The sequence below is a fragment of the Cynocephalus volans genome, chromosome 1 (assembly GCF_027409185.1).
Source record: "Cynocephalus volans isolate mCynVol1 chromosome 1, mCynVol1.pri, whole genome shotgun sequence".
Classification (NCBI taxonomy): domain Eukaryota; kingdom Metazoa; phylum Chordata; class Mammalia; order Dermoptera; family Cynocephalidae; genus Cynocephalus; species Cynocephalus volans.
This window is the reverse complement of record NC_084460.1, coordinates 179668279-179691114: the sequence shown is the minus strand read 5'-3', so window position 1 is coordinate 179691114 and position 22836 is coordinate 179668279. Positions and strand designations below refer to the sequence as shown.

Sequence of the window (22836 nt, the reverse complement as noted above, 5' to 3'; positions counted from 1 at the left end):
CAGAAGCTCTTCCCCCACTGCTGAGCAGTAGGGTTTTTGACCACTACTCAGGTGAAGAATAATGTTCCACATCATAGCCAGATGCGTGTGCGTGCGTGTGAGCATGTGCACACACGCACTTATATATGTGTCCACACAGGCACACACACAGTTTATGTACTTGGCATTTAGCAGGTGCTAAAGGTGTGAATGTGTGGGTGAGTGAATGAAGAGCACTGGCTTTTAGTGGCTGTAGGAGAACTCGAGGGCAGCGGGTGTGGCTTCCTCCCTCTGGGAGGTTGTTCCTTTTGCTGAGGGAAGCTGGCAGGGGGAAGGGCCAGCAACCTGGGCAGGTGAACTCACCTGGTAGCTGGGGTGACCTTTTTCTTGACTGCTTTTTTTACTCCTTTTTTTTTTTTTTTTTTGCTGCTGTTGGGAAATTGAGTCTTTTTTGCCTGTAAAACCTTCTCTTTTCCTCTTCATCCATGCCATTGAGGAAATGATATGAAATGATTCCAGGAGGTTGTCAGAATTCCGGTTCTTGGTATGTGTGGTCAGAACCAAGAGTCTTGGCTTGTAGTAGTTTTTTGGGTATGAGCCACACACATTCATCAGAAGAAAGATCCATTTTTAAATGAACTAAAAAAGATTAACGCAAAAGTTAGCCAAGGCAAAATAGACTTTTTTTTACCAGTGTGCTCACCTCAGGTTGCCACAGGTGTATGATGCAGTTTACCTGGTGCCCAGCAAAGCCACGGCATGTTGTGGGCGGGACAGCTGGTTCTCCAGCTGAGGGGTGTACATCCTAATGGCCTTGTCGTCCCACCCTTCCTCAGCATCTGCAGCATTCCTGGTGTCTCTGTACATTAAGGACATCTGGCTGGGGGCCCAGCGGCCAGACACCCTTCTAACCCACGTCCAAATGATCTGTGATGCCGCGGAGGATGCGCCATGTGGTGAAGAAGAGGCCATTGTTGTGCTCTGCAAGGATGTCGCCACCTCAGCCTCAGGTGCCTAATGCCCTGCCAGCTGGTGCCTTGAGCACCAGGTTCTAGAGGTTTGGTCGAGTCAAAGATGTCCAGACATGCGCAATGACATGTTCTGTACATTGACTCAGTTCCCCAATAAGAAAAGTTGTAAGGACTTTATTTAACTGACCAGTAAATAATAAATGCAAGAGACTCCATGTACCAAGCCATCAGTGCTGCAGGGAGCATGGGGTGTGTCTGGGTCATGAGGCCCATCAGGTAGGTGTTCAGGTAGGCAAGACCCCTCTTCTCAGGGGTTCCATCACTCTTCAAAGGAAATACCTCAAGTTGAGGTGACACTTCTGAGTGCGTAAGGGATTCATGGATATTGAAGCTAAAATGTCGGGCCAACCCCATGGTGCACTCGGGAGAGTGCGGCGCTGGGAGCGCAGCAACGCTCCCGCCGTGGGTTCGGATCCTATATAGGACTGGCCGGTGCGCTTGCTAGCTGAGCGTGGTGCGGGCGACACCAAGCCAAGGGTTGCGATCCCCTTACCGGTCACGAAAAAGACAAAAAAATAAATAAATAAAATAAAATGTCAAAAAATATTCCAGATATTTTTTGATAATCACAAAGATATTTAACATTTTCTTTCTGTAAGAAGTCATAACAGTTTTGCATGACTTTTTGAATAAATTTCTGCCAGTGCTTGTTAATTTATTAAATAAAAGTGTGTTACACTAAATCCTTAAAGTTTAAAATTGATTTGACCTCTGCTTTGGGATAATACTCTGTATTTTTTAAAGTTGTTTTCAAAGAGAGAATTTTGAATTTTTTAACCTCATTAATAAATGTCTATTTTTTTGTAAGATTTCTGTGTTTTGCTTGCTGATATTAACAGGCTATTTTTATTCCACACAGACCCACATTTTATAGGTCAGAATTTGACTTTTAAAGTGTATATATTAGTTGTTGTTATAACTGACAAGTCAGTATGAAATTCCATGTATGTTACAGGTGAAATTCTCTCCTGTTTGTTTAAAACCCTCCCGCACACCCTGGACTCCTGGGGGTTGGTTCTGTCCTTTGGGAGGTGGCTATTTTATTTGCCCCTGTGATATACATAGCACTGAGAATGGCTTGGTTTCATCTTAAACATTTATGCTTTTATTTAGCACCAGTGTTCTTTGGAATCTTTTCTATTTTAAATGACAAGATTTTAAGCAAGGCAAGAGTAATGCTTATCTGCATATCCCTTTACCACAAACAGGGCTTGTTGTCTAAAAAGGAAGGATCATTTACCTCTCCTGTCCTTTGGCCCACCCCCCCAAAAAAAACCTCGCAACAATATTCTCTGAGAATATTCTGAAATTGAAATCCTACATTTAGATTCACACAAGCACTGTTGCAGTGAAGGCCATGTTTTCCTTTCTCTTCTCTTCCTGGTTCGCTGTCATCTTACTTTATTTACTGTTCTCTTGCACATTTATTGAAATTCCTTTGGTTACAAGCATCTCTGATGAGCTTACGTAAAGGGGCATTGGCTGGAAGGGCAGTGACCTGGGGCATATCCCTGAACTGCAGGCTTCTGGGGGAACAGGAACAGGTGGCAAGTGGTGAGTTTCCATGGCCCCATCCCAGGCTCCAGGCCTCAGCTGTCTCCTGGGTTCTCAGTTCCCAATGACTGGGAGGGATTCAATTCCCCTGCTTGGCTGGAGTGGTGACACCTACCCATCCCCTATTGTGAGCCCTGGGGATGGGGAAGTTGCCAGGCAGCCATGGGAGCCCAGTGGTCACTCCCTTCCTTCCCTGAGTGCCCAAGTGCCAGCCAGCAACTTTGCTCCCTCTTTCTGCAGTGAGCTGCTGCCCTGGAGCCTATACTCCAGTGGGTAATACACACAACGCAGACAAGTCAGATATATGTTACATTTAGCAGTGACAAGTACTCCAGAACTGGGCTTTAGCTTGGTGAAGTGAGGACACGTGTTTAGCAGCTTACCCTCCTCTGTGTCCCTGGAGCTCATCAGTGTTCCCTCGTCTTTCCTTTTAACCCCCCTGCCCTGCAGTCTGGTAAGGCTAAGCCTGGCCCTCACCTTGTGGAATTATTTTCCTGTCACCTGTGGTGGGGAAGAGAGTCTCGTCCTGCAGAGAATAGGTTATACACGGTTTTCACCCGGACTTAGAACACCAAACACTAAATTAGAAACATTTTGAATGCTTTGCTTAAAAAAAAATAGGAAACAGTTATTTTAAAAATAATGATGCTGTGTCTCATCAGGGACAGGGCTGTTGGGCATGAGAATCCTAGATCTCTCAGGGATCTCAGATCCATGGTCACATAAAGTCACATCTTCCTGCCAGTTTCAAGAGCTCTTCACATTCTGCAACAGCATCTGGAGGCCGATCCCCTCCCCTTAGGCATAGGCCTTACCCACCAGGTCTGGCTGCTGACAGGTGACCTGCCTTGGACTTTGTCTGAAAGGCTCTGGGGAGGTTGGAGTTGTGACCACAGTCAGCCAGTCTGGCAGGGCAGACACTACCACATCCTGGTGAGCGGTGGGCACCAGTGGAGGATGGAGGGGGACATGGCAGGTCTGCCCTGTCCTAACAGAGGTCCGAATGGACCGAGCGAACTTAGGGTCGTTAAGCTATTACGGAAGTAATAAAGTGCCATAGCAAAGATTGGTAAACAAATTTTTAAATTTATTTTATTTTCCTGCCCTTCCCAAAGCGAACATAAGCAGTAAGCGAGCAGGTTAGGTAGGTGTGCTAAATAGAATCGGCACTATGTGGGACTGCTTTCCCAGGCACAAGTGGCCATTTGTAAGCCTGTGACAAATGCATAAGACTTGCCTCCTTGTAGAATCATCCTCAATGTAGTCACACGTTCTGCTGCAAGCAAACAGCCTTTAAAAAGACGACGTGTGTCCAGACTGGTTTGATTTCACCAGCTTGCTCAGCTGTGGCTGTGCTCCCCTGGTGTCAGTTCTACAATTGAGAGGTTCTGTCTCCAGGGGGAGGCTCTCTGGGCTTGTTCCTGACGTCAGCTAACGCTGTGAGGACACCCATCGAGGGCCAGTTCCCAGAGGTGGGCCTAGGGGCAATGGGGGGTGAGGCAGGGGAGCTCTCCGGCTGCAGCTGCTGGTCAGGGCCATCTCTGCTTCCTGGTTCCTCCACTGAGCCTGGTGGAGCCTGCGAGGTCCCCCCAGGAACCCTGTGGCACAGCAGGTGCCTCCAGATACAGAGTGGGAGGTTGAGACAGTGACTCCACGGGCATGGTTGGTGGTGCTGGGGGCTGTTCCTGTGGACAGAGCAGATGGGAGGCAGGCATCAAAGGAGCCGGTCGGGAGCAGCCCTTAGCTGGGGTGCTTTCTTGTTGCCCTTCTGCCTGCCCAGAACCAGAGAAGGCCCAAGGATGTGAGCACCTCAGCTATGTGAGGCAAGCCCCTGCAGAGGGTCATCCCAGCTCAGAGGTCATCATCGTAGAGAAATCTAAGAGAGGAGGTGCTTGATTCTGTGTTGATTTCCATTTGGGCAGGGGCAGGTTGACCTTCCATCCAGCCATGCATCTGAGTATGGCTCATTTTAAATCTTTATAAGACTTGTATCTTAGCTAGAAATCTGCCCTCCCCAGGTGGATTCTCCTGCCCAGGAGCTGCTCTGGCGGTGGACACGGCTGCCTGGCCTGGGCCCTGGCCGCCACTTCCTGCCTGCCTTCAGTCTCATCCATGAAACAGGACAATTGCCTTGAGGTATCATCAGGGTGAACTGAGGAGCTGTCTGAGCAGGAGAACCAGTTAAACGTACTTACAAAGCTAACATGAGTGAGGGGCACGGGAGGGGAGCCAACTGGCAGAGGCCCTTCCTCTCAGATGCCACTGGCCTAAGACAACGTTCATTCCCCTCCCTCCCTCCCTCCCTCCCTTCCTCATGGCAGCAGCGAATCCTCAGGGAGTCACTCTCTTTCTCAAGTCTTACTAAGAATCCACTTGGCTGCCCTGAGCATGCCATGTCTGTGGCAGTGCCTTGACAGCATTATCTACAGTGGGCCCTGCAGCCGGTCAGGACAAGAAATGCCATCCCTTTGTCCCTGTGAAATATTAGCGCAGAGGAGCTGGGCCTGACAGAGGTGGCCCTTTGTGTCCCTGGACCAGGGAACTCTCCACGGGAGGATGACAGGCAGTCTCTGCCAACTGTCCATGTCATAGGGCTTGCTGCAGGTCACCCCAGAAGAGCAGAAAAGAAAGGTTATTTCATTATTTTATCCCTCAGGTGTCTCTTGGGGATTAAAAACCTACTTAAATTCAACGTGAGTTCTAAAAACTGGAGGAAAAGAAGAGATTTCTTTATTGCTCAAAAGCTGGTCCCTGCCTGCACTGTGTGACCAAAGGTAGTCGGAAGTGACCTGCTGAGTGTAGACCTGGTGGATGAGATGCCGTAGCAGGGCAGGTGGGGAGGGGCCTCTACAAGAATAGAGGCCCCTTCAAGACAGCGTGGTAAATAACCAAACCCTCAGGTTCCTCCTCACAGGAATGACTTGGGACTTCAGCAGGTAGAGGGACTGCCTCTGGTTCCTTCGGGGGTTCCAAGACCCTCATCTCTCCTCTCTTAGAACAGCTCTGCATGTCTCTCTCTGCTGACCAGCTTCCTACACTTGCCCTTGATTTCCTCTCCCCAAGATTTTTGTCCATAACGGACATAGTGGTCCATAATGGCGTCCAGCCCTGGTCCTCCTCCTGGACCACTCTGTGCAGCGCCCCCAGCTACCTGGTCCTTCAGCTTCCCGATTCCAAATTCCAAACATGGGAATCTGCCTGGCCCTAGCTCTTCATCCAGGCTGCATGTTTCCAGGGGCATTTGCCAGTCTCTGGATGGGGCCGTTTTGGGTCAGTTGCCTACCCCTGGTCCGCTCCGCTATGGCAGGGTATGTAGGATTCCTTGTAAGAACAGTCATTAGGGAGCTGTGGGGCGAATTAACCTAAGAGGGAACATTGGATGTGGGAGCCAGTCGTCTAGCACAGGGGAATTAACACATCGAGCTACATTCTAATTACTACTTAGAGCTCCTGGATTTTACCTCCAATTTAACCACTGAGGCCCACAGTGGCCTTCAGTAACAGTGAGTCTCCATAGATGCCTGAGTAAGGGCCCCGTTTTCCTGGTGAGCTGGTTGGCAAGACTTAACTGGCACGTGGAGTCATTTTGGCCTTATTTTTTTAAACAGCTTTACCAAGATATATTTTACATACCATACAGTTCACCCATTTAAAGTGTACACTTCAGTGGTATTTAGTATATTTACAGAGTTGTATAACCATCACTATAATTTTAGAACATTTTTATCATCCCCAAAAGAAACCCATTAGCACTGCCCTCCCCCTAGCCCTAGGCAACCACTAGTCTGCTCTCTGTCTTTGTGGATTTGCCCATTCTGGATATGTCAGACACATGGAGTCATACAACATGTTGCCTTTCATGTCTGGCTTCTCTCACTTAGCATGCTTCAAGTTTCATCTGTGTTGCGGCGTGAGCCAGTACTGCATCCCTTTTTATGGCTGGATACTATTCCACTGTGCGGATGTGCTATTACCATTTAGCATCGGAGGCATCCGGGTGCCCACACCCCTCCTTCCTTACCTCATCTGCGGGGAGCCTGACCAGGACATGTAGAGCAAGATGAGGAACAGGAGCACCAAGAATGCAGCCAAGCTCACCCAAAAGGCGGTGACGATTGCATCTGCGGGAGGAAGAGCAGCACCTCAGTGTCCATTTGATATTGTCAAAAACTAACAGCAGAGGGCCCCATGCAGCCCCCAGGTATTGCGGCCCCGAGGGCAGGTGTTCTCTCTTCTTCCAGCCTCTCAGCTGGTGCCATTGGGAAGGTTTCCCATTAGTGATAAACTTAGGAGAAAACAGGGAAGCAAGAAAGTGGCTTTTTCTCAGGGCAGCCAGCCACTGGGCCTGTTTTGGTTGATGGCCTATTGAGGGGAAACAGTGAATGAAGTTGTGTGGCACCCCAGATCTGTCTTCTCAGCTGCTGGGGCTGCCCAGAACAATCCTGAAGGATGAGTTTCCCGCCTTCCCTTTCTCATAGGGGTGGGAGAAGAAAGGGCTGTGGGCAGCTCCATGTAACAGGACAGACTCCCAACCCTGGGAGGGATATTGCCCGGGGCCCTTTGGTGACTGGCCCCATCAGGAGCAGCTTCAGAGACCCCAAGAGTCAGAGACATGGCAAGAGGATGTGCACTGGACCACAGTGCTCCCGTAGAGGTAAGGCTCTTACTGCCCTGGAGGAGCTGACCGAGGCCTGCCCTGGCTGCCCACTCAAGCCAGGGAGGTGGAAGGAGCTGGTCCCTCTCTTTCAGGTGGAGGGGTTCAGCAGGAGGTTGGCAGTGGCAGGAAGAAACAGGCACTTTTGCAGCCAACACTGTGGCTGTATTTATGGCCTGAGGCTGAAGGGACAACGGGAAACCAGGAAACATGCTCAGCCTCTTCAGAGCCCTGGAAGTGTCTTATTCCAGACCAACTGGATGACCCTGGGACAAGATGCTCCAAGCTGGAATATTCTAGAAACTTACATGCGTGATCAGAAGAGGCTACTACTGAAGGATCGTAATCCAACAAATGTTCATTAAGCACCTGCGAGCCATACTCTGCTAGGGGCTATTAAGGTTTCAAAGGGGGCCAAACTAGCATGTCAGAAATTGCTGATCCGCCGTCTGCAATGTTTCCCCACCTCCTCCTCTGAACTCCTGCTGAGCTTCCCCACAGACCCTGCACGGCCTTATGTTGTGTTGTGTTCAAACAAAAAGATGTTTTTGTGTTTTGTTCAAACAAAAGGTGTTTATGAGTGGGTGAACAAATGAATGAGTGCATGAACAACCAACTGAAGGAATGAATGCGGTGTTAGAGATTTGTGAGTCATCTGCACAGAGACCGGGGTGGAGCTCCGGGGGTAAGTAATGGCATGTGTGTTAAGGGTGTCATCTCTGCTCTCTATGACCCCAGACACGTAGAGGGAGAAACAAGACTTGTAGGAGTTGAAGTTGGACCCTAACAGTGAACGTCAATAATAGTATAATGAAAAGGTGCAGTGCTAGTAAAAGGAATCACGAGCACCTCTGCCTTGTAATGTATCAGCAACTTGGCATTCACGTTCCAGAGAGGCCAGGACAGCAAAAACCCCAGGCTGGCTCTCACTTTCTATCTCTGAGCTGGGAAACTGATGGTGGCTCTCTGGAGTGTTAGACCATTTAAGGGGACCTCAGGCTCCTGGAAAATGGGAAATGGGGTGGTACTATCAGTCCTGAGCTTAAGGACTTTTAAAAGAAGCCTCTGACTTTCTTAACATTCCTTGTCCACTCACTGTGCATTATTCTATGCTCCCAGAGAGTCACAATTTATTTTATAACCCTCAAAGCACAGGAGTACATGTGCTTTCAGAAAATTGGTTTGGGATTTTATTCTGTAAGGATATTTTAGATTTCTGCAGACACTAATACTTTTTCTTTCTTTCTTTCTTTCTTTTTTTTCCCTTCATTAAAAAAACCCCCCAAAACTGCAGGATTTGAGGTCTTTAGCACCTAAGTTCTGTCAGGGAGCCTAAGATAAGAGCTTCAAAAATTTAGCAGTGGTGAGCTCCTCTTCTCCCAGGAGCGTACTTGTCTGCTTCAGCCCTCGTCATTATCCCCCCGATACTGAGCAGGAAATGAGATGACACTTGATGGAGTTTGGATGTGTTGTCCCCTCCAAAACTCACGTGGAAATTTGATCCCCAATGTGGCAGTGTTGGAAAGTGATTGAGTCATGGGGGCAGATCCCCCATGAATGGATTAATGCTCTCCCTGGGGGAGGGGGGATTAATGAGTGAGTTCTTGCTCTATTAGTTCCTGCGAGAGCTCGTTGCTTAAAAGGACCCTGGCACCTTCTCTCTCTCTCTTGCTTCCTGTCGCCATGTGATCTGCTTGTACCTGCCGGCTGCCTGCCACTTTCCACCATGAGTAGAAGCAGCCTGAGGCCCGTGCCAGATGCAGCTGTCCCAGAATCATGAGCCAAATAAACCTCTTTTCCTTATAAGTTACCCAGTCTCAGTTAATTCTGTTGTAGCAACAAAAAACGGACTAATACAACACTTTACAGGGAACACAGTGTCGTCAGATAAGTGAAATTTTAATTTTCTCAAACCAAAAAGGCGATCAGTAGCCACCAGCCATTTTCTGTACTAAATTCACTTTCGGCATGTTCTGTTGAAAAAGGCAGCCAAGGGGCCGGCCCGGTGGCGCACTCGGGAGAGTGCGGCGCTGGGAGCACGGCAGTGCTCCCACTGCGGGTTTGGATCCTATATAAGAATGGCCAATGCGCTCACTGGCTGAGCGCTGTGCGGCCGGTCACAAAAAAAAAAAAAAAAAGAAAAAAAGAAAAAGGCAGCCAAGAAAATATTGCTGTTTCCCTCTTCCTTCTGAAGGTTCACCCAAGGGCTTGGAGAGAACATTTTGTTCCAAAGGCAAGAACAGTCATTCCCCAGTGTTGGAAACGTTGGAACGTCCTCAGGCTTGTTTTCATAACACGGGGCCCCAGGCTGGGTTGACAATGAAACTGGTGCAGCGTGGACAGCTTCCCTCCCCTCCTTGTCCCTCTCTCCTTTTCTCCTTTCCTTCCCTTCTCTCTCCCTTCCCCTTCTTTTCTCTCTCTCCTCCATCCCTCCTCTCCTTCCCTCCTTCCCCTTCCCTCCTTCCTCCTTCCCCCTTCCCCCCTTCTCTCTTTCCTTTCTTTCCGAGTCCCCACTGGTGGAATAAGGGGAATTAGACATCCATCGACAGTGGAGTGACAACACAGGTTCTGGGTGGCCTGGCTGGGCTTCTCTTCACCTTGGGGATTTCTCATCCTAACTTGGAGTTAACATATTGACTCGAAGTGCTCCCTGTTCATAGTAGGCACCTCAGTTTTGTTGAGTGAAAACTGCTAAACCTGAGTGTCAGCATTCCTCCCAACGCTAACATGTGGTCCCAGAGTCCTAGTAGAAAGTCAGCTTTAAGTACTTCTTCATTCGTTGGGGTATAACAACATGGGTTAAGAGCCCATGCTCTGGAAGTGGATGGCTTTGAGTTCAAATTCTGACTTGGACGTTTCCTAGCAATGTGATCTCTGGCAATCTGGGATCATTACATGTCTAAATTTGTTTGCTCATTTGTAAAATGGGGATAATAGCACCTATGAGATAGGGTGTTAGGAAGATTAAATAAAATAATATGTATGTATAATGCATATGGAACCATTTCTTGTTCAGTGGTTGTGAAATGATTTATAAATAGAATTTAAATTATTATTTCTGTTAAGAGAGTTTTGTGACAAGTGATATCACTGCATCCTTTAAGCTCTCTAAAGTGTCAGATTTGAGTTAAGGTACTTATGCATAGACAGCCAGTCGTCAATCCTATGTCTGCTCTTGCATGCTTCCATGGTAACAGAACCATTGCTTTTAGCTGGTCTGGTAGTTTTCCTCCAGAGACTGCTAGACTTTAGTACCTTGTGTCCTTTCTTATTCCCTTACTCCATTTTGCTGCCTGAGCTTGGATGTGATGGTCAGAACATGGCTTGGAACACGAGGATGAGAGACATGTCCTAGGGAGGACATCACAGTGAGCTGGAGGGAAGCTGACTTCATGGAGCCAACTCGCCACCCAGCCCTGCAGACTTTTACACAGCAAAGAAGTCAACTTCTATTCACCTGGTACTCTGTTAGTTGTAATCAATTTTCTTTGCCAAGTCAGTTAAGAACCTGACTTTCTCAATGAACTTACCAGTACTTAAAAATCCAAATGAAGGCCGACCTTCAAAATAATCATCCTCTGGAGTCATATAATTTTCATTAGAGTCATATAAATAGAGTCATATAAATTTTCATAAAATACATCTGGGTTGATCAAACATTTATAGAACTCCTCTTTGGGGATTATCTTCAAGGACTAATTTGTGAATCACACACCCATACACACACCTACAGTTTTGCTACTTTATGAGATCATATTTCATTTTTGACACCCAGATGGGATCAGTTTAATCACCCATTTCATTCACCTGACTTGTTTCTGGGTGAATCTTAACTATTTCCAAAAAGAAAATTCATCCTCGAAAGATATACATAATTTATCACCATGAATGTTTCGTAGAACGTGGTGTGGCCACCCAAAGTCAGTTCCAAAGGAAGAGTTCCAAGAAGTTTTAGAGCAATAACAGAATCATTCAAGTGTAGCACCTTCCCCCTGGGGCTAGCTTGATGGAAATTAATTCAGAGGTAAACATTCTGGTATCCTTGTTTAAAAGTCACTTTCACTACTTATGTCATGCCCACAGGACCGACCATTTGCTGCAGAGTTTGAAGTCATGGTTAAAGTTGGAACTTGAAAGTGATTGCTCCAAATAAGAGAAGAGTTTTACGTAGGTCCTTTGTTCAATCTGTGCATTGAATTATCTAAATTGTGTTCAGAGAGATTGTTTAGAGGTGTGTTTTGTTCTGCTCCCAGCTCTAGGTGCAGCAGATGAACAGAACACCTTATTATTGAAGCTGCCAGAGGCAGCGCATCAACAGACGTCAGCATGGACTGTGACAAATTCTTCCTAGCCCATAATCAAAGGGAAGGAACAGAGCATGAAAGCCAGGCAATACTCAAGGGAAATCAGTCCATCTTACCACTCTCTGAAAAGGAACATTAGACCAGCATCTGGAGACTCATCCTATTAGAATAATCTGTACTGACACTATAAGATTGGAATATGGGATTGGTTTTCTTCTAAGATTAGCCTCTGAACAGGGCACAAATAGAAGATCAAACGTATCATTAGTCAGACCCGACAGGGCCTCAGGAAACAGATTTGCATTTTCCACTTTGTTAATAGTTTGGAGAGATTCTTAACCTTTCCATGAGACAGTCAGAAGCCACGTAGGAAAATCACAAGGGTGAAATCCTTGTGAAGTGTCTGTAACACTCAGTTTAGAGCTATCCCTGCAGAAGAACAGCCCACAGCCTTCAACTGAGCACTGACTGCTCCATATAAAAATATATATAAATCCCTAGATGTTTCCAGTATCTGCCCAACCACGATGGAATATATTCCAGCACATAAGCATGAACACAAAAATGCTAAAATCCTTCCTGCTTGTTAGGTTAACACGTGAACCCTGAGTGTTTTTCTTTCTATTTTGACTCCACTACTGTGAAGGTTAATTCTAGGTGTCAACTTGGTTAGATGAAGGAATGCTGAGAAGCCTGGTAAAGCTATCTTTTCAGGTATGTCCATGAGGGTGTTTCCAGCAGAGATTAGTTAGAGAGTCTGAGTGGCCTGGGTGTGAAAGACCCACCCTCAGTGTGGATGGGAACCATCCAATCCACTGGGGGTCTAGAGAGAACAAAAGACAGAGGAAAGAGGTGAAGCTCTCTCTCTCTCTCTCTCTCTCTCTCTCGATCCGCTGGAGCTGGGACACATTCTTCTCTCCTGTCCGTGGACAACAGAGCTTGAGACTCTTCAGCTTTTGGGTTCCAGAACTTACACCAAGGACACCATCAGCTTCCCTGGTTCTGAGGCCTTTGGACTTGGACTGAGCCACGCTACCAGCATCCAGTTTATAGGCGGCCTATTGTGGGAATGTTCTTCATAGCCACGTGAGCTAATTCCCCTAATAAATCCCTCTCATGTAATTATAACATATCCTATAGATTCTGTCTCTCTGGAGAACCCTGACTAATACAACTACCCAGCCTGTCTGCCCGAGCCTTGCCTCTTTATTCCTATCTCAAAATATCCCTGAGTTCTCAGGTCCTTTCCCGGCTTCTTCCTGTCTTTCATGTGCACTACTGCAGAGAAGGTTTGCAGAACTGGGGTGGAATGCTTTCCAATTTGTTTAGGGAGAAGACTCAACCCAAAGGAACTGGCCAGGTGAGAGAAGGTCGAATTTGTTAGCAAGGAAGCCAGAAGGGGTGGTCACCTGCTTTCTGCGATATGACCTCTGTCCTCTATCACCTGGGCTCGGGCTCACCTTACCCCACCTCCAAAGCCATGTAACAACACACTGAGACTGCCTGACACTACCTTTTGCTGACCAGCACAGAAAACAAAATTGACACAGATAATTATGTCCATTATCTACAGTGTGGGTGATAAAGATTTCTGCTTTTGCATTTTTTTTAGATTTTCTTTTTTTTTTTTTTTGGTCAACTTAATTCAGATACTCAGAACAAAAGTATGCAGGACATCTTCACTTGACACACAACAGTAGAAAATGTTTTTCTTGTTCCAAGGCCAGGATTTATAACAGCAAAATCCTGGAAACATCCTATATGCTCAAAGATACAAATTTCTAAAACACCATGTGTCTATTTACAAAGTTTTTGGGAAAGAATATTTAATGACATGGGAAAACAAAATATTGTTATGTCAATAATAGCAGAGTACAAAACACGTATGCAGTGTTTTGTTATGCACAATATTAACAGTGGACTCTTTCTGTCTGCTTCAGCTGAAATCCAAGACAAAGGTGCTGTTATGGTCTGAATGTTTGGGTGCCCCCACAAATTCATATGTTGAAGCCCTAACCCCCACTGTGAAAATATGTGGAGGTGTAGGGCCTTTGGGAGGTAATAAGGTTTAGATGCAGTCATGAGGGTGGGGCTCCCATGATGGGATTAGTGCCCTTATAAGAAGAGGGAGAGAAGCACACAGAGTGCCCTCTGTCTTCTCTCTCCTATGAGAGCTCAGAGGAAAGGCCATGTGAGGACACAGAGAGAAGACAGCCATCTACAGGCAGGAAGGGAGCCCTCACCAGACACCGCATCTGCTGGCAGCTTCATCTTGGACTTCCAGCCTCCAGAACTGTGAGAAACACATTTCTGTTTTTTGAGTCTGTGGCATTTTGTTATAGCAACTTGAGCAGACTGACAAGCGCCACATACTTAAAATCTCATTTTGTGATGCTTGGCTCTGAAGAGTTTTCTGTAGAGACAGGAGATGGTGTGTGGAGTCCTCCATGACCTTTGCCCCCTATTAGAGGGTAGGAGGTGCTTCCCTGCCCTAGGGCCAGCGGGCCTGGCTAGAGCCCTCTTGTGTGTGTTCTTTGCAGCGGGCGGGGCACAGTGGATCAGAGCCTGACGTGCTGAGGAAAATCTGGAGTGTAAGGAACTCTGCAGTTGGTGTCAGCAGAGGAGAGGGGGCTGCTGTCCCAGTGTCCAGGGGCAAAGCTGTGTGCAGTCCAGGGCCCAGCTAAGGGCCTCCAGGGAGAGTGCAGGCTGAGGATCAGGCAGGAGCTGGCCTAAAGTGACTGTGCCTGAGAACATGGCCTGGAGGGGAAGTGGGGTTGGTCTCTGAGAACAGAAAAAGGAACTGGAAGAGGAAAGAAAAGAGATGTGCCCCTTTCTCCAAGGTGGTGTAAGAGGAAGTCCTAACTTTGAATGAAATCCAAGGGTTGTTTGTTTTAAAACATTTAAAAAAATTATTTCATGGGATTGGACATTTGCTTTGGTAACTAAGTGACTGGTAGACATTTAAAAAAATTTAGTCTGTGCATTTTTGCAGATACAAAAGAAAGACTTGGAAGGACATTGAACAGTCTAGGCCTAATCAGGAGCTAGAAACCACATAGAAAGTTTAATATGAAGAACTGTTAGCTACTATAGGAGAGTAACCATAAGAAGTAAGGAAACTCTATGAGGTTCCCTAGGGCAGAAGGAGAGTGCCCAAGTGTATTGGTCTCCTCAGACTGCTGTAACAAAGTGCCACGGACTGGGTGGCTTAAACAATGGACATTTATTTTCTTACCATTGTGGAGGCTGGAAGTTGGAGTCAAGGTGTCAGCAGGGTTGGTATCTCCTGAGGCTTCTCCACAGGAGACACTGACTTGCTTGTAGATGGACATCTACCCCAGGTCTTCTTTCCTCAGTGTGCATCTGTGCCTTAATCTCTTCTTATAAGGACACCCATCATGTTGGATTAAGGCCCACCCTAACAACCTCATATTAACCTAATCACCTCTTTAAAGGCCCCATTTCCAAATACAGTCACATTCTGAGGTGCTGGGGCTTAGGGTTTCAACATAGGAATTTTGGCCCATGACCCCAAAGAAAGACAAACTTGAAAGGGGCTCAGACCTCTTTGGAGAAGCTGTGCTTTGGCCACCAGGTAGCAGAGATGTGGGCTGCTTTAGCCAGACCTGAGCTGGTCTGGAGCAGATGGGCCAACAGTAGAAAACCTTCCAGAGCACCGTGATGAGAGTGTGCAGTGGGTCCAGCCAGCAGGCAGTGTGTGCCCCCCAGGGCCACAGGTGGCTTTGTGTAGCCTGCACAGGGGCATCGGTGTCAGTGTCAAGATGGCTGCACAGGGGATATTGCCACATGGAGGCTGGGATCTGGCCAGTGACTGGGGCTGGTCCCACTGGATGTCCTCACACTCACACTGCTGACCCCCACCCCCAGCCCTCCTGTAGTACCCTTCAGAGGCCTCCCCTGTGAGAGCTCCACACTGTGCTCATGTTAAAGGAATCCCACCTTTCATCACAGAGCACGTGTTGGAGAGTGTACTCAGAGCTGAGAGACAAAACACTGACGCCTGACAGACATTCATCTCGAAAGTTCATGAAGTGGGCAAGAGATGCCTGTTTCCCACTAGCTAATTTATTCATTCACTCAGCAAAGATTTCTCGTGTGCCTCATCGGCGCCGGGCACAATTCAGGAGCTGGATCCAGTTTCCCGTTCCCTGGATCATATATGTATATTCTGCTGACGATCTGCCCACGAATCACTACAAGTGTCCTGGGGAGATCCCTGGAAGCATCGAAACCTGGACTTTAAGTCCCAGCTCTGTGACTGTCTAGCTGGATGCCCTGAGCAAGCCCCTTCGCTTCCCTGGGCCGGACCCCGCATACTTCTTTTTCCATGTCTAGGACACTGCGGCTCACCCCTGTACTGCAGTGGGCCTTTGCTTCCCAGACTGTCAGCTTCTCCGGGCAGGAATCTTTCCACGAGTACATCACACATGGTACTGCTCAAGTGTCACCCGCCACCCTCGAATTTCTGTTTTCACCAGAGGCATATTTTTAGCAAGCAAATTGGACCTGTCTTTTTCCTGCTTACAATGTTAAATGACACCCCACAGCTTACAGAAGATCCTCTGAGACAGGGCTGCGAGAATTCTTTCCAAAAAACACTCTCTGCGTTATCCTCCTGGGAGCACCTCCTTTATACGAGGGAGTATAACCTGTCTCTACCCTGCATGGCCCTTTGTCTGTCAGGCAAACTCCTACTGATCCTTCACTCAGCATAGCCGCATCTTCCCTGGGAAGCTCTCCTTAACCCCCTGACCCACCCTCCCCAGACCTCCTTCTTCCCAATGGTCTCCTTCTCTGTGCTCTACTAGCAGCATTTGCAGATCCCCAACACAGCACCTTCAACTGAATAACAGTTTATCACTGATCAGTATCTCCCACCTGACTGGACAGAGTGGTCTGTTTGACCTCTTCATCCAGTCAGTGTCCTCTACAAAAAGGGCCTCCTCTGGAATAAAAAAGACTTAAGGAACGTAACAACCAGCTGCAGTAATTGGACAAAGTAGGCCACAAACACATTTTGGGGAAATTGAGGAAAGTTGAATATAGACTGAATATTAAATGATATTACCCAAAAGAGATGAAATCACCACCTTGTAAAGATATCTGCACTCCCATGTTCATTGCAGCATTATTCAGAAGAGACAAGGTATGGAAACAACCCAAATGCCCACTGATGAATGAATGGATAAAGAAACTGATACACACACACACATATATATGGAATATTATTCAGCCTTATAAAAGAGGATCCTGCCATTTGCCACCACATTGTTGAACCTGGAGGACATTATGCTAAGTGAAATAAGCCAGACCCAGAAAGAAAATTATGGCATGATCTCACTTATATGTAGGATATATATTTTTAAAAAGAGCTCAAGTACACAGAGATAGAAATAAAATAGTGGTTACCACCAATGTGGGGTGAAGAAATGGGGTGATGTAGGTCAAAGGATATAAAATAACAGATATGTAGGGTGAACAAGCCTAGAGATCTAATGTATGACACGAGGACTGAAGTTAATAAAATTGTATTGTACTAGAGATTCTTGTTAAATAAGTAGATTTGAGCTATTCTTATCACACACACAGAAAGTAACTATGTGAGATGATAGATATGCTAATTTGCTTCAGTATTGTAACAGTTTACTATATGTATCCCATAACATTGTGTTGTACACCTCAAATACGATATACACAACAAAATTTATAAATAAATAAATAAATCTGGGATCATTACTGTAAAATAAATTAGGACACTTCTAAATTTATAGAAGCAAAAACAATATTAGTAGACCTGTTTACTTAAAAGAAATGTATACTAATGGAATAAAGATTTCTCTTTATTTTATTTATTTATTTATTTTGGGGGGTTGGCCAATAACGAGATCCATCCCTTGACCTTGGTGTTATCAGCACCACACTCTAACCAACTGAGCTAACCGGCCAGCCCAGATTTCTCTTTAAATTGATATAAGCCTGGGGCCGGCCTGTGGCTCACTCGGGAGAGTGTGGTGCTGATAACACCAAGTCAAGGGTTAAGATCCCCTTACTGGTCATCTTTTAAAAATAAATAAATAAATAAATAAATTGATATAAGCCAAAGAAACGAACAAGCTCAAAATGAAACTCTTAAAAAAAAAAAGAATTATTGAAATGTTTTAGGTATACTAATGTTAAATTTTTTTGTTAATAGTTTCCTATTAAAGCTTTTGGTGGAGGAATGTCATGATGTCTATAATCTACTTGCAAATAAATCATCATAAAATACATAATAATAATAATAATAAAATAGTCTTGAAAAAAAGTCGAGAGCATAGATTTGGTCTTTTTGCTTCTTTACCTCTAGCTCCCACTGTAATGTCTAGCCCATAACAGACAGTTGTGGAATTTTGGTGCTTGAATTAAACATGAGCAAAGGCAAGAAGGTAGGAAAAGTATGCTGTGTTTCTGGTATGGTGAGGAAGTGGGTCTCATTGGGAAGAATGAAAACTTGATGCACAGGGCCAAATTTCATATGGACCACCAAAAGGAAAAGGGAGATTAGACCTACTGGGTAGGGCAGGGGCAGGGAAATGTGCGGAGTTCATGTGGTTGAGCCTGGAGTTGCTCCTATAGAGTGATGCTGTGAGGAGTTCCACAGGTTTGTGCACTGCTCAAGAGACCCCAGCTAAATGCATTGTGATTAGCTCTATGCCTGCAGGAAGAGCCTTTTTCTAACTTTCCATGCTAAAAGTGGGACAATCCTGGGCAAACCTAGAAGGTTGGTCTACTGTCTTAGTCCATTTGGGCTGCTGTAACAAAACACCATAAATGGGGTGGCTCGTACACAATTTATTTTTTTGTAGCTCTAGAGGCTGAGAAGTCCAAGATCAAGACACTGGCAGATTCAGTGTTGTGTGAGGACCTGCCTTCTTGTTCATAGACAGCACCTTCCTGCCGTGTCCTCACATGGTGGAGGGGGAGAACTCTGGTCTCTTCAGTCCTTTATAAGGGCACCAATTCCATTCATGAGAGCTCCATCCTTGTGACCTAATCACTTCCTAAAGGCCCCGTCTCCCAATGGCATCACATTGGAGGTAAGGTTTCAACACATCGATTTTGCAGGAACATGAACATTTAGAGCATAGGAGTTACCCTAAGGAGAATGTGACAAGGGAACAAAGAAAAAGATTGAGACAGATGCAAATGAAGATGGAGAGACACAGAGGCCAGCAGGGAAGAAGGAGGTGAGTGCTGCAGATTGAATTTTCTGAAGGGGCAGTTTCAGATGATGGTGGGTGCAGGAGCCTAACTGTGGGGGCCCAGATGAGGGGGGAGTAGCTACTCAGTCAAGAATTTTGGCAACTAGAGGTGGAAGAGACTTTGGCTGATGGTCCAAGAGGGCAGTGGGGATGTGGATCTCTGTGTTTTTTGACACAGATGAGGAAGCCAGTGGGAAGGGAGAGGTGCTGGAGGAGGAGGTCCCCTCCAGACCAAGCAGGTGTGCTTCAGGGAAGCATGACAGTGCTTTGTCAAGGTAGCAACATGGACGCCCCACACTGGGTTCCTGTGCCAGTTCCTCTGTGCCCACATTCATCACTTTTGCAACCAAGTCTCTGGATGTTCTGCTGTGGTTACTGTTCCTGTAACTCAGGGCACCCACGTCTTCTCTGCCACCACGAACAGTCTTTAACCAATGATGAGTTTGATTGACACCATCATGCTGTGTGTGTTTGTCTCCAGTGTCAGGAGACTATCAACCTCAAGATTGCATTCGCAAGTGCCTTATTTTTTAAAATACTTTTCTGACACATGGCTCTGTAAACTGGCAAAATGGACTGCCTCAAGAGGGTCCTTGTTACCTTGAAGACATTATGCCAATTGAAACAAGCCAGTCACAAAAGGACAAATATCATAGGATTCCACTTACATGAGGACTGTATCCTCTGCTGCAACAAAAATACCATAGACTGGGCGGCTTACATAACAGAAATTTGTTTCTCCCAGTTCTGTAAGGTGGGAAGTCCAAGATCAAGGTGTTGGCAGGTTTAGTTCCTGCTGAGGGTCTCTTCCTGGTTATGTCCATGCATAGCACAGAGACAGAGAGAGGAAGGCAGCCCTCTCGTGTCTCTTCTTACAAGGACAATAATCCCATCCTCAATGGCCCCATCCTCATGACCTTATCCAACCCTAAGTACCTCCCAAAGACCCCATCTCCAAATAACATCACATTAGGGATTAGGGCTTTAACACATGAATTCTGGGGACACAAATACTCAGTCCATAATAGTAGGTACCTAGAATAGTCAAATTCATAGAGAGAAAAAGTAAAATAATGGTTGCCAGGGGCAGGGGGGAAAGGGGAATGGGCAGATGTTGTTTAATGGGTAGAGTTTCAGTTTGGGAAAATGAGAACATCCTGGAGGTGGATGGGGTGATGGGTTGCCCCGAACACTTAAAAATAATTAAGATGGTAAATTTCATGTTATGTATATTTTCCCACAATAATAAAAAAAAAAGGACAGGCCAGTTAGCTCATTTGGTTAAAGTGCAGTGTTATAACACCAGTATCAAAGATTCAGATCCCCTTATCAGCCAGCCACCAAAAAAAAAAAAAAAAAAAAAGATTTTTTGATAGCTCTTCATTTGTTTGGGTATCCAATAAACTGGTGACTTTCTTCAAATTGTTTTGCATTTTCCATTGTCTGTACGCAAATTTGGGAAAGAGTTATTTTGTCTGTCCCCTAAAGTGCCTAACTTGAATAACTTCCATTAAAAAAAACAATAGCTGTTAAATCTTTTTATGGGGGACCCAGCCACTGGCCTCTCCCACAGCTGTCCTCACTGAGATGGTCTTTGTTAGGTTTTGGAACTTGGGAAGGAGTTTCTTATCTCACCTCCTTTCTATGCTGAGCAGGCTGTGAGCTTCCAACTGCAGTTCACGTGTGCAAGAAAGAAGGTCTTTTCAAATTCACACAAAACTTAGAGAACAACCACTTTTCCAAGAAATGAAAGTTTCTTGTGAGTACGGGGAGCAGAAGGTTAAGATTGCAGGTTCTAAGGTGGTAAACAGTCCCCCCCTACCCCCTGAAAGCAGTGGGGAGAAGCTTTGGAGCCCAGGAGGGATATGTTTGGAGCTTTGGCCTCCAGTGGGATGTCTGGCACACAAAAAGAAGGGTGTGTTTGAAGCTGTCCCAGAATTTCTTATTTGCATTAATTAAAAAAAAAAAAAGACTTTTCTAAATGGAAGCCTACATTTTGTCCAGACCAATATGTATCCTGAAGTTTTATTGCAATCCAGCTATTTTCTCCCTAATTACTATATGTCTTCCTTACTGTGAGTTGTCTGTGCAAAAGTCTGCATTTCAATTTCATGATTATCTCCCTTGTATCAGAAAACACACACCAAAGCTTTAGTGTGGTGCTAGGAATGTAGATAAGTCCTCAGCAAACATGGATGTGTACCTGCATTTGACTTCTGGAAATTGTAAATGAAACTAGAAACAGTTGCAAATTAAACCACCTAACAAGGTGTTCTAGATGGCTGTCCCTAAGGGTCCTACTTGGGCTTTGGCTTATTTTATTATCAAATAATAGCATCAAATGTATTTCACTTTTGAGCTGGTGTGTAACAGACTATCTTCCATATGAAAAGCATCCCATTCCTTCTAGTGACTGCATTTACTATTTGACAGACATATTATTATGTGCTTATAGTGAGTGAAATACCTAAGGAACCCAAGACGTCTTATGGGATAGGCAGAGGACGGGTTTCCAGTGTGGAGACCCAATATTCCAGGGCTTTGTTTGTATTTAATTTTTCATTTCCTCATTTCCTCGCCTAACTTGTTATCTTGACAGAGTAGCTGGACTGATCAGAGAAGATTGTCCACAAAGTGTCACGTTACTCAAGAGATAAAGAACAGAATGACAGGTGAGCAAAAGGGTGTTAGCTCATGCTTGTTTGTCCTTCCTGAGACCACAGATTGACATCTGTCATTTTAATAGAAATGATTAAGTCATACATCTTAGGGGTGGAGAGAATAACTCTCCCAAATCTAAATACAGACAAGGGAAAAAGCAAAATCTGCAATGTAAAGAAAATCACTCAGCTTACTGGTGCCCCAAACAAATTAAACTTTATCAAAAAAATTATCTTAAATGAATATTCTGCTTCTAAAGTGTCTTAGTTTCTTAGCAGGTTAATTCCAAACTTATTATGAAAGATAACAGACAATTTCACTCCCAAGCCCCATTCATTTCTATCTGTGTGTGCACTGGCCTGATAGTTGCTTTCCCATGACATCTGCCGGAGTTTTAAGAGAATGGAGAAAAAGCCAGGCGTGCCCAGTCATTTGGGCCAAGCCCCAGCCTCTGCCTGCATGGCTTCCCCAGTTCAGACTTACATTTGTGGGCTTTCAGCTTCTTCTCATCCACGGGAATGAGGTCCAGGTAATCCAGGTAGTACTCGTAGCTGTAGTACGGGACAGAGGTGTTGGTCCCGTTGGCCATGTCTGCAGCACTGGGAAGCCAGGGTAGGCCAGTGGGCTCACATCCGGGGCTGGGCTCTGAGGCCCTGGGAGGAGATTGCCTAATCAATTCTGTAGGAATTATCCAAGTGTGTCTGTGGGTCTCCAGGCTCAAGGCCAGCCTACTTATCAGAGCCGTTTGGCTGGAAGGAAGGTCAGGGGCTGTGCCTGACATCCTCAGTACACAGAGCCTCCCATCCTGCCCCTTCTTGATGCAACTCCAAAACAAACAGGGCTGAAAGGCGGGAGAACGGGTTTCCATGCAGCTCCAGATGCCTCTCTGCATAAGGACTGGGAGCTGGGCAGGAAAACGTGCCCTCGGCTTCTTGAAAGAGAAGATACCCAATAGGGCTAAGAAAGACAATTGCTTTTTACCTTAAATACTTGAAAAGTTAATAAAACCAAAATGAGAGCCTGACAGTGTCCTTGACTTACATTTAGGCAATTCTTGGTACTATTAAGCAACCAGCAAATCGCTGGCTTATGTTCATTATCTGAGTGACGTTGGCCCTGAACTTGTAACCTCTCTCATGTACACATAGCCTATTCATGAAAACCAGAAGAGTACCCTGCCCTGATTGAGTAGACCTCTCAGCTTTCATCGAAGCCCCCAATAGCCGTCCAGTTGGCTGCATTTGTTGAGACTGAAGAGGCCATTTATATGGGCCAAGATCCTACATGGATTGAGCTCTTGGGAAACAGGACCTGAGCGTCCACCCAACTCTTGGCTGACAGAGATTCTTCCGGGTTTCTGTAGGGCCTGACTCCAAGTTAAACACTCATTC

General features: G+C 45.9%; 2 protein-coding genes across 3 annotated transcripts in view; one reads left to right on the top strand and one right to left on the bottom strand.

The window, feature by feature from the left end:
• The window catches only part of URB1 (URB1 ribosome biogenesis homolog), a 70998-nt gene extending 69352 nt beyond the window's left edge, over positions 1 to 1646 (top strand). For both annotated transcript variants that reach the window (XM_063108719.1, XM_063108715.1), the window contains one exon: positions 816 to 1646. In XM_063108719.1, the coding sequence (XP_062964789.1) occupies positions 816 to 997 (182 nt within the window). In that variant the 3' untranslated portion in view covers positions 998 to 1646. The remainder of the gene's footprint in view (positions 1 to 815) is intronic.
• Positions 1647 to 3936: 2290 nt separating this feature from the next.
• Positions 3937 to 22034, bottom strand: MRAP (melanocortin 2 receptor accessory protein). Its single transcript, XM_063081488.1, has 3 exons — positions 21929 to 22034; positions 6586 to 6685; positions 3937 to 4249 (listed from the first exon to the last, which is right to left on the bottom strand). The coding sequence occupies exons 1-3, from the start codon at positions 22032 to 22034 to the stop codon at positions 3937 to 3939; spliced, it is 519 nt and encodes a 172-aa protein (XP_062937558.1).
• Positions 22035 to 22836: the final 802 nt, after the last annotated feature.

Coding starts and splice junctions, on each gene's coding strand:
- MRAP (XM_063081488.1), bottom strand. CDS start 22,034: ATGGCCAACGGGACCAACACCTCTGTCCCGTACTACAGCTACGAGTAC. Junction 6,686..21,928: donor GAAGCTGAAAGCCCACAAAT/GTAAGTCTGAAC, acceptor TTCCTCCCGCAG/ATGCAATCGTCACCGCCTTT. Junction 4,250..6,585: donor TCAGGCTCCCCGCAGATGAG/GTAAGGAAGGAG, acceptor CTCTGTCCACAG/GAACAGCCCCCAGCACCACC.